The sequence below is a fragment of the Ylistrum balloti genome, unplaced genomic scaffold, assembly GCF_031769215.1.
Source record: "Ylistrum balloti isolate Yb309-2 unplaced genomic scaffold, AGI_CSIRO_Ybal_v1 Utg370676, whole genome shotgun sequence".
In the NCBI taxonomy this organism is placed as follows: Eukaryota; Metazoa; Mollusca; class Bivalvia; order Pectinida; family Pectinidae; genus Ylistrum; species Ylistrum balloti.
Window position 1 is genome coordinate 417,845 of NW_026782408.1, and position 12,236 is coordinate 430,080.

The 12,236-nt window shown below is 35.9% G+C and overlaps 1 protein-coding gene across 1 annotated transcript; it reads left to right on the forward strand.

The window, feature by feature from the left end:
• The first annotated feature begins 3,141 nt into the window (after positions 1–3,141).
• Positions 3,142–11,889, forward strand: LOC132557469 (uncharacterized). The gene is made up of 6 exons (XM_060221957.1): positions 3,142–3,163; positions 3,525–3,692; positions 4,270–5,875; positions 6,666–6,813; positions 7,833–9,423; positions 10,057–11,889. Exons 1-6 carry the CDS (start codon positions 3,142–3,144, stop codon positions 10,641–10,643), a joined length of 4,122 nt encoding a protein of 1,373 aa, XP_060077940.1. The 3' UTR covers positions 10,644–11,889.
• Positions 11,890–12,236: the final 347 nt, after the last annotated feature.

Here is a 12,236-nt window from a genome sequence, read left to right on the forward strand (position 1 = left end):
TTCAGCAATGGTCGATAGATGTCAATAACTAAATTAAGCTAGCCTCATTCTGGTAGATAAGTTATGATTAAAAATCTGACAGATGTCTAACTGAACAATTTTGAATATTTTAATCAACCTACATATTAGCTTTAATAATTCACATCTTCAATCCTTATCTATTACTTTCCTTGTTACAAAATAGTTCTGATCACGGCTAAATGGCATTTTCAATTCTATTATCAAACAACCTTCTCAATTTATACAAAATATATTCGTTAGCATGTTGTCTATGGTGAATACTGATAATTTGAGTTTTTGTGGGCCTATCATATCAAGTCATATACATGTACTTTTTTCATATCGTAAAACATTCATTCGTTCTTATATATGTAATAACACAAAGTCCTGGTTCGAAACTTATATTGTATATATTTGTGTGTATTATGTTTTGTTTTGCACCTTAACTTTGCTGCTAAATGGAGGCTCCACTGAAGAATATATGTCAAGAGTGCAAAAGAAAGTAAACAAAATTAGGTCTAAATTCTGTGTGGGCTAGGTCCATCATTCAATAAAGAAAAACGCCAGCTTGTGGTCCAACATAAAAAAAGTAAACACAAGTATATATATGAATTCCTCAGTGATTACACACGATTAATATTCTATAACATGCAAGTTTGTCATTGGTTGTGTGAATACATTATACATCCGATTTATCATAACCAAATATTTTTCTACAAACTTAACAGGTGCGAGTGTCCATCTCATACTTCACTTTTTTCTTTCTTTCTTTTTTTTTTTTGTCTTTTGTTTGTTTGGGTTTTTTTATTGGTGACAACACGGACTTATATACACATATAAGTCCGTGGTGACAATTTGATTTTCTCAGCTATGAAAGTAACTGTAAACACTCTTATATCTTTATATCTCTGAGCATATCTACCAGAAACATTTGAATGGTGTTTGAATATCACCTACCTAGCTTTCGATGTTGCGTTTTGTTATATTCTTAGTTATACTATTCACGTGCTACTTCGTTGTGATCTACCAATAACAAATTATTTTGACATGACTACGGTGCAGTTATCCTTAGGATCAGTCGGGCCTATCGAACGCGCCTTGTGTCTTTTATTCGGATGTCCCCGCTTTGTTCCCTTCATCGAATGGAAAAACGCCGAATCCAGAAAGAGAAAGACGATCACCTGCCCAAAGTAAATTGTTCAATTAATTAAGGTGTAAACCAATGTTTGACAATTGCAAACTTTCTAATTACGGGGGGAAATCGAAATATGTATTTGTACTAATATATTTTTATGTACGTGTGTCTAATATTTAATTAGCAGCTATAACTGGTTTCTGTTTGCAACTACCTACATACCTGCAATCACATATAGGTACTTGTGGACTCAACTTCAATGACACGTAAACAGAATAAGACCATTGTTTGATTTGTTATTTTAAGTGCTATTGAAATTGAGTCCACACGTACCTTCGCCTGCAATATAATCGAAACAATTTGTTAACATGCTCGAGAAAATTAAAGGGGGGTTATAGTGATCGATAATTTCGGTAAGTTTTGACTTCAACAAGATCGCTGTAGAAATTTGTTATAATTTCTTGTACTTTGCCAAAGCAGTGCTGATAAGAAAAGAATTAAAACAATCTAGGCTTGAAGCTTCTGATACTTTATTTGTGTGGACATGTCATATGTCTTTAATTAACAGCTTCAAAACATCCTTGGATTTATGAGGATGTACTGGAACTTTTAATGTATCATCTCATAACAAATGATACATTGGTGTGCAAGTAAGTCATAAAGTTCATTCGAAAAATAAACGGACAAAAAGGCACTCTCTCATTCACATGATCAACAAAAATTTCTAAAGTATGTTGTCTTATTTTATGACAAATTGATAAACTATAAAGTTTTTGTTTACAAATGTAGTTTATAACATGCAAATTTTGGTCTGTTTATTGTGAATATACAATTTCATATAGTTATTTTTGAAAAGTATTTCGTAACTTACGAGTGTATTCAGAGGAGAAAAATCTGTATTGAATGGATGGACTTCCAGTGCATTCTCACAAATCCAAGGTTGTTCCAAACCTGATTTATTTCGTCTAATTTAAAACAGCGCAATTTTTCCAAATGTTCTATGTTAATGCAACAACAAAATTCAGACCAACATGAATTAGACAATAGAATGTATGAATAATTCAGACTAACGGCAAGGGTACCTGGTAGGTGGAGGTTCGGCTTTGTCAAAATTGAGAGATCTGTGGTCATATTATGGCGTCGCGTTACATGTAATTGGAAAGGGTAATGGAAATCAATGCTATGATTTTTAGAATTTTTTTTTTGTTAGATACTATGATGTGGAGGATGTCTTTAATCTCAAGTGATGGAATATTTAATAGAATCAGCCATATGTAGGTGTGTGGGATGTGGGTATTCTACCAGAGGCTATAGATTTTGTGGCAGAGATGAGGCTTTTCCTAGGTTCTCTTCATCATGAGCTGGTGTACAGTAATAACTTACTTGCTTGTGAGATTGAGTCAGTTACTGATGGTAAGATACTTGTATTGGGTTGGAGGCACAATGTACCTAAGAGTGAATTTCGGTGGAAATCCTGATGAATTAGCCGTGGATTCAATAGTAGACACAAGGTCTCACTTAAAAACCCAGGTAATGAGTACAAAGGAGTGAGTCCAACACAGTAGTTCTTCCTAGTATACGGAAGATCTACCGTGTTGGACTAACTCCTTCGTACTTTTTAAAAGTTAATTGGATTATTCAAAATTGTGATCAGTTAGACATATGTCTATTTAGTTACTGACATCTATCGACCAGTGGTGAATTATGTATTGACCAGTGGCCAGAGGTATACTGATGTTACTTAATCTACTACACATGTCTATGTATTAATTCATTCCCTGATTGCTTAAGTTATCACCTAAGCTCTATCGAGGCAGTTCGCTTGAAGTTCAGTGTAAACTAATCTTTTGGAAACAATTTAATTTACGACAATTCTTGTGTTTATGTCGATGTCAATAACTCATGTATTACTCAAACTTTGTTAGTCTGTGTATCTACTATACTGAATCACTTAACCAACACTTTGGTAACATTTGGGTATAAATATAACTGTATGTCTAGCCAGTATGCATCGGTCCCTGAAGGGAGGTGAGTGTTACCATCTCCACACAGATTACACCACAATAACCATACAACAACCCAAACAGTGTCTGGGCTTCATCTTTACACTGTACTACATAACTTCATTTTATTACAATGATACGTCATCATCTCATTATGACGTCATAACAGAGGAGGTCACTTCTTGCACTGATATGGGAAAGATATCACACACAGGTGTTTCACAAGGGATGTGATACATGTATACCACACAGGCAGAGTTGAGAGAAAGAGGAAATGTGTTATTATTTCATGTACAATTATATTTTGATAGAACTAAAGTTATCAACAGATCTACAATGGATATTCATATAGAACTTATTTATCAAATTTTCTTTCTCTGTCAAAGGATTAACGGCAGACTTAGAGGACAGTCAGAACAAGAATATGGAAATTGACACAGAGTTTCAGACAGGCAAGGTGAAAGAAGGGAATGCAGATGATGACGACGACGATGATGATGATGATGATGATGATGATGATGACGATGACGATGACGATGATGATGATGATGGAGGTAATCAATCCGTTCAATGCAAAATGACACTTTTATAATATTGAATATTTGTTTTCGATGTTTTATGAAGAATATTAAACTGATGGGGAATATTCGTTATTTGTATGTAAACAATATGTGTTGATTCCTTAGAAGGGAACTCATTGAGAGTACTAGTAATAGCTATATAGGGGTTAATTTAAAATACATACCCTATGGAACTCTAGGGGCCACAAAATCTCAGTCAGTCAGTCAGAACATTGGCCTGCATAATCTCAGGTGAAGATCTGAAATGCGTGGTTCAACATTCCCTATCTATGACAGTTCGTGTTTCTCAGGAAGCTGAGAATATGACAGGTCTGTGCTGACGTGGACGTATCCTTGCAAAAGACACTCTATCTTAATTGCTTTAAACATGCAATGGGCCTCCTGTATGTTGTTCAGTGAGGTATCCACCAGCTACTACAAGGACACCCCGCCTTGGCTTGGGGCAATAAACCAATTATTGCTAATATGTGTTATAGCAAAAAAAGAATAATAACTTGTGTTTCAATTTGCTCTAAATCTTGAGACTGAGATCTTTTTCTTATATTCAAAGATGCCTTGCTGGAATTTGAAGATGAAGATGACATCATTGACATGGACGATATACGACTGTTTGATGAAACAGATATGCCTATCACTCAGGATTCTCAAAGCAACCAAGTCTTTCAAAACACTTGTACAGATGTAGGGACTGAAAATAGGGTACAAGACTTGTGCCCCTTTGACAGTGATTCAGTATTAGATAAAGCCAGTGCTACTAATCAGGAAAAAATACCTCAGGTTTCTATTGTAGTTTTAACAAATAATAATTCTTTACCTCAGGAAATCAACCAAGATTCCTCATCCAATTATAATTCATTAGAGTTAGAAACATCTCAAATAAATTCTTCTGAAAAAGAGGAGATTAGTCATCTGACAGATGGAGAAACAATCTCAAAAGGCAAGGATGTAACTCTGCAACAAGCTGGAAAAATATACAAGGCAGGATCAAGTGCAAAAACAGCACAGTTTTCTGAAGGTCAAAGTTCAGGAACACGTAATGGACCAGATGCTTCCATTCCACAAAAAGCTATTGCTGATGTTGCAGATGAAGTGAACTTAGAGAAGACCAAATCTGACATTGAAGATATCAAACTTGTAAAACCCAAGTTGAGAAGATCCCCAAGGAAAAGTCATCAAGATCTGGTAGATAATGCGAATGACTTAACAACAAAAGTTGGTGTGCAAGATAGTGACTTGAAATGCCAACAAGATTTTTCTGAGCCCTCAACATCAGCCAGTTTGAATTCCGAGAGTAATTTACCCGAAGTGATCACTATAGATGATCCCAATCCTGTCCATGAGATAGAAAGTGACAGTTTTGATGTGGAAAGGGGACATAACTCTGGTAAAGCTTTGCATAAATGTTATCTGTGTGACGTGTCATTCAACTCAAAGGATAATCTCACAGTACACACACGTACTGTTCATTCTTACTATCCTCAACTGCCTCCTTGTGGTTGTACCCACTGTGGGGCACAGTTCAAATCTGAAGAGTTTGCTCACAAACATGAACGTGAAGTTCATAGCTTTGATACAGCCTGTGCGTTCTGTGGTAAAAACCTGTTGACCAAAGAAGCTATGCAGACCCATGTTTGTAACCATCTTCAACCTCTCACTTACCTCTGCATGTTGTGTCGAGAAGACTTTCCCAATGTTGTGGAGGCTGAGAATCATTTGAGCAAGCACAAGGGTGAAGTGGCGTTTTGGTCAGATTTCCTCAAGTGCAGATTTTGTGGGTCATTGTTTAGTAAACGTGATAAACTATTTGACCATTTGATGCAAATACATGAAGATCTGTTTCAAGTTAAGTGTAAATCGTGTTGTCAACCATTTTATCAGGAGGCAGCATTGGTGGTTCATCGCAGCGATCAGAACCAGCGACTAGACGGTAAGAGGATACGAATTACAGAGAACATCCACATACCGTTTAGTGTGGCAAGTGGCAAAGTGTCTAAGGATTCAATTGATATAACACAAGATGGCAGTTTTGAAAGTCGCAACGAAGCATGTGCTCTAAAACTGAAAAACCACCGGGAGCTTGTAAAGTGTGTAAACCAGCAGAATCGCCTTGAGATGTTGAACAAACATGGCACACTGGACACAACTAACCAAGACAGGTGAGTGTATTTTAATTATTTATTAATGTGATGGACAGGCAGCCATCTTTGATTCTAAATTTGAAAGTTATTGCTATATTTCTTGAGAAGTACTGGATGAAACTTTTTGGGACTGATCAGAAAAACAAAATGGCCGATTGATGGCCATCTTGGATTTGCCAAGTAATGTTTGGTATCATTGTTGCTTTCAAAGTACTGAATGTATATCTCAAATTTCATATGTAGGTTCCCCTTGGTTCCTGTTTGATTTTAAGACTGATCAGTAAAACAAAATGGACGACAGGAGGCCATCTTTGATTTCAACAATGAAAGAGCGTTATCACTGTTTCTTGAGAAGTACTAGATGGATCTCTCAAATTTCATATTTGGGTTCCCCTACCATCTATAAATGTTCCTGTTTGATTTTGGGACTGATCAGAAAAACAAAGTGGCTGACACTGGTGACCATCTTGGATTTGGATATTAAAGATTGTTACTGCTATTTCTGCAAAGGAATGTTTAATTTACATATCATTAAGAGCAAAAACAGGGGATGGAAGAGAAAAGAAGGGAAATGATCCAACTTTTAAAGAGTAAATAAAGATCATACACTGGTGGGCACCAAGATCTCTTTGGGATCTCTTGTTCCAAAGTGAAAAAGAAAAACCAGGGTTATCTTCAGTTTTCATGGACATTTTAAGAAAATACCTGTTCTTCCAATTTAAACATGTACAGTTTGTTGTAAAATTCAGGTTGGAGAAAAAAAAAGCACAATATTTAAGTTTACTTAATCATCCATTTATTTTTACAGTACTACCACAAGTCCTGATAGTGATGTAGCCTCACAGAAAACAGAGAGTTCCAATAATGTAACAGCCAAACACAGCCTTGTGGCCAAAATACTTAGCAGGAAACGTACACAGACAACAAATGAGGCACCTCAGAATGAAGCTGATCAGGTAAATCATGCTTTTGATTCTTTACTTAAAAAGTTTTATTTTGGATGGTCCATATTTTCAGTTCATTTTTTAAGCCAATATCATGAGAATGACCATTGTCCTTCTTTATTAGCCCACCATAATCAATTCTTGTTCCTTATATTTCTTGAGAAATACTTTTTTCAAATTTCACATTTAAGTTCCTCTTGGTCTCTAGTTTTTCCCTTATGATTTTGTGAGTGATCAGAAAAACAATATGGCTGACAGACGACCATCTTGGATTTTGACAATGAAAGTTTGTTATTGCTATTTCTTGAGATGTACTGGATGTATCTTTTTCAAATTTCATATATAAGTTCCCTTTGGTCCCTAGTTGTGCACTTTTGATCATAGGAATGATCATAAAAACAGAATCGCTGATGGAAGACCATCTTGGATTTGGCAGCTAAAATTTATTATAGCTATATCTTATAAGGATTTTCATGACTGTGCTAACTTTTATGGCAAATGATTTCTGTTAACTTTTGATATTTATAAAGCAAATTGTATGTTCAAACTATCTATTACTAAATTTATACCACTCCACTCTTTCATACCACTTTCGGACCAAACCATGGAAAAAATCATCTTTAGAAAGCCAGCACTTGAGAGCTGAGTAATTTTCTAACAGACTTGTGTCACTTTTGTGAAAAGTCACTTTAAATTTTAATTTATAATTTTATTTTTATTTCGAAAATGAGATTCTCTTCTCAGTGGCAAAAAAAAAAGGATGATTGTGATCAGCATAGAAGTGAGTGGGGCATGCTGATAGGTAGATAAAGTTAGATAAAAACATGGAGAAGGGGAGACTTCACGGTTCAGTGCACATACAAAAAAGCCAGTGCAAGAGAAGCTGGCATTGAACCTAGTTTCTTATTACTCTATGTTATACATCCTTGTTTGTTATTGACTTTTGTGAATGCTTCGCGACAATTGTTTGTCTATCTAACCTGTGATGGCTTAGATTTAACAGTGCATTTATGATTTTATTTTTTTTTTAGGGGACAAAGAATGAACCAACCACGGTGCCGGACAGTCTCGAGAATTGCTTCCAGAGGATTATGTTTCGCTTGGCTTCCAACATACAGGAACTCCTTCGCTTGAGCCTCACCATTGAAGGTTATGTGACTCAGCAGTCTCATCAGTTCCTTGCCAAAGTGTATGATCAGAAATACAAGGTGGTGATGGTGTTATGGACGGAGTTACAAAGCCTCACGCAGGCAGTCAGATCTAATGTATTTGCCAAAGGGAACAAACTCTCCAAAGATCTTGTCGATGAACTTTTGTGCGGCATTTTGAAAAACGTACATGCACTACGTAAATCTAAGTTAGAAACGGTCTTGTTGATGGGGCATAGTATCACTATTGCTTTCCAAGCACTGATAAAGGTGATGGTCAGCAAGGAAACCATTATCACAGCTGGCCTTCAGTTGATAGCTGTCAATCACTATGAACACTGGCTTGACTTTTTCCCTAGTATCATAGAAAACCAATGGGTCATATTCAAGGAAATTGCCACCAATCACACAGACAATAAGAGTGATAAAGTTTCGGAGCTAGTCAGCATGCTCTGGCAATTGAAAGTCTCTCTCAAGGAAGCAGTTGTTCTCAAGAAAGAAGAAATCAAGAAGTGGAAGGAAAGTATACACCCTTCAGCAGCAAATTCGTCTGGAATTAATGGAGAAATGCAAGCAAAAGAAAATTCAAAACAACTGCTGTTCAAAATGAAAAATGATACAGTAGTGTTTGTGGCAGGGAAAAGCACACCAGTGGCCATCAGTTTAGTAGAACCAGGTACTCAGATAACAATTCCTGTGGTTAAGTTACCTGAGGAAAATCAAAGTCACTCTTCAGACACTGTCAATATCCTACCAGGGACACAAAGCTCCAAGCCGGGGGAAAAAGCCGACATGATTCCTCCTGTTGCCCATCTGCCAAGCTTTCTGTCCAATGAACAACATCTGGATGAAGGCTATCGCCTTGCTTACATTTCTGAAGAATATCTCGGACAAGGGATTCGTCCGGTGAGTGTTGGAAAACCTAAGGAGCCCATAAGCATTGATCTCATTAGCGACGACGAAGACGATGACAATGATGAACCTAAAAACACTGCTAATGCTTTGGGATGCTCTGATAATGATTCCAAAATTAAATCTACCGAAAGGTCATCTTCAGAATCATCGGAGATGGATTGTGTTGAGGATGACCCTGTAAATAACGAAATGGAGAAAGATATTTCGAATGAATCGACAGAAGTTAAGATGGTCAAAAATATGAATAATGACGCAGATCACTTAGAGCTTGATTGCGTTGCTATCAAACCTGAACCAATGGATTACAATGGTATCACAGTCGATCTCTGTCTGGTAGATGACGACGAAGATAATGCAGAAGATGGGCAAAAGAAAGAAAATACTGAGAATGACACAAAGAAAGATGCTGTGTCTTTAGTTATAGTAGACTCGGAAAATAATGAAGAAATCAAAATAATGTTAGCTGAGGATACGGATACGGCAGGAGACAAGGCATTCAGTAAATACCCTGAAATAAGACAGAAGACTTCACATTCCAGTAACCACTCAGGAACACCTGGTCAGTAGACTTATATAAACCTTGAAGTTAGAGTCATGAACTCACACACCACCTGTTTTAAGATTTATTTAATCCCAAGAGACTTCAGAATTTAATCTTTGTGTCTTTGTATAAGTTTTCCAAAATCTGTAAAAATGCAAGGCTTTCAAATAAAAATGAAAAGACAGAGAGGCTATCCCAAAACCAAAACAGTTGTATCTGTGCATAAACTTAAAGAGAGGTATTGTTTCCCAGATATATGATCTGTAAAAAAGGACATATCACTTCAAATACTGTAAAAAGGGTGTTTTACTCAAAAGTTATTGAAACTTATCCAAAACTAAAGGAATAGTTTTATACTCATCTTAAAGAAATATAATATAGAACAACTACCAAGTTTATATCAAAGGTCAAGTCTCATCCAGGGCTGTAAAGGATACAGCTCCCAAAAAGCTTTTTAGAAGTCATGTTGTAAATAAATTGTAAAATGTGTATCAATAAATAGTTTGTCTATATATCTCTGTTTTTGTAAGAAAACAGTTCATGTATAAAACATATATTCAGAAATTTCATTTTAAAGACACTTATACCAGATGTTCAGAAACTTTTGAAATTTTGAAAAACCCTCACTTTCTTTCCATTTTTTTTTTACAGATCCTGTACATTCTATTAAACGTGAGAATAGCTTGTCAGACGAGGAATCCTCAACAGGAACACAGCCAAACTTAGGGGAAGACAACTCTCTGGTCCCACCAAGCAAAAAACTAAAACTAGTACAAGTATTTAATGGTGCTGCATACGAAAACACAAACCCTGTTTTTGACTCTACAAATAATACTTTAGAAGGGGAGACAACTCAACAAGTATCTTCAGTGTATGGTGTGAAAACAGAGCCAAATCAGGAGGGCTACTCAGATATTTCAGGGGAGACAACTGTAAATGTGAAAAAGGAGTCTGTGTCTGATTTAGATGAAAGTACTTCAACATCAGCCATAACACCTGTTGTTATTCCCCCGACGAAAATCAAAATTGAGCCAAATGAACCAGCGGGTGTAAATACATGTACAACAGACAGTTCCAATGAAGATTGTAAATCAGCAATACTAGAAAAATTGAGAGAGAGACTACAGGTTAGCTCAGAGCATTGGGAGATTTCACAACACGACTCTAATGTGATCAAATCAGAACAATGTGAAACTCCACAGACGGACGCAGAGGTTCTGAAAGCATATTATTCCTAATATAGGGTAAACTAGCATACAATCATTATCATAAACATTTACAGCATATGTCTTTTGCTGTTTGTCTGTTTGTCTCTCTCTCTCTCTGATTCTGTCTCTCTCTCTCTCTCTCTCTCTCTGATCCTGTCTCTCTTTCAGTTTGTGTTTCTCTCTCTTCTCTTTCTCTCTCTCTCTCTGATTCTCTCTCTCTCAGTGTGTGTCTCTCTCTCTCTTCTCTGATTCTCTCTCTCTTGCTCTTTCTGTTTCTGTCTATCTCTTGCTCTTTCTGCAGTGTCTCTGTCCCTCTCACTCTGTTTGGCTATCTGTCACTCTTTCTGTCTCTGTCTCTTTATATATATTCATATCTACATGTATCAGTTCAGTAACATCATCTCTAGGATTAGAAGCCTAACATTTCACAAATTTTCAATGAGGATTTGTCAGTGTGAATTCAAATTGGTTCTATAAGTATTATCTGTATAAATGTTTCCAATTTACACCCATACCATCATGAATATTAAAAAGAGTTCCCTTCTTTATGTACCAAAGAATATATTCCCAAATATTTCCAGCATAGAAATATCTTTACCATCTATACTATGACTGATGTTCATTGTTCTATAAATGCAATGTCTTATCATAATTATCACAGAGGCACAGTTAAAATATAATTATATAATGATAAACTGGTATATGTAGATGTTCAAAGTCCCAATATCACAGACGTGCCTTATGACTTGAATCCCGAAATCCAGGACAGTGTTTGGTCATGGTCATGATCACTGCTTTAAGCTCACCCAATTCACCATGTGAGCTTATGGCGTGGCGTGGCATCCTTCTGTCCCTCCGTTAACGTTATCTTTAAAACACTACTTTAAAACCAAAGACCTGACCCTTCAGGGGGCAGAAAGGATAAGCATTATTGAAATAGAGGTTAATCTTTAAGAATCTCATTTTTGTGTGGATGAAGAAATTTTTATCAAATTAGGTCTAAAGCATCCTTGGGTGAAGGAAAAAATTTATGAAAGGAAAGAATGCTCTGGACCTATAGAGGAATTGATCCAGTTCGTTCCAGTTCCCTCTTGTTGGACAGAACCAGAAAAGTTCAAAAGAACTGGATATACAAGTAATTGTGACAAGTCTGCTGAAATAATGTAGGCAATACAGGTTCTTTAGGCCTCTTGTTTCAAAACTGGAAAACATGATATTCTTTTAAACGATACAACATATTTTTTGTTTTCTGACTCTTCAATTTTTGTTTTAACTGTTTCTGGATATTTGACACTTGCATTATTGTTAGAAATCCAATTTTTCCATTATGTTTTATTCGGATTCTGAAATAAAGTATTGTTTCTATTTCTTCTGATATGCTTAATCATAAATATCTATAACTTCACTCGTACTCTTTATATAATTCTAACTAATAAGTTTACATGGAGAATAATACTATTCAGAATGGTTTCCTAATTGGATTATTTACATAATCAGATCTACAGAATCGAATTTATCGGAAAATATTAGTTTTCTTATACAAAATATGTTTGTACATTGCCTTACATATTACCTAAACAATATATGTTTTAAAATCCGAAGTTGATCAATGCTTTCTGTCTT

Coding starts and splice junctions, on each gene's coding strand:
- LOC132557469 (XM_060221957.1), top strand. CDS start 3,142: ATGCATCGGTCCCTGAAGGGAG. Junction 5,876..6,665: donor GACACAACTAACCAAGACAG/GTGAGTGTATTT, acceptor TTATTTTTACAG/TACTACCACAAGTCCTGATA. Junction 9,424..10,056: donor TAACCACTCAGGAACACCTG/GTCAGTAGACTT, acceptor TTTTTTTTACAG/ATCCTGTACATTCTATTAAA.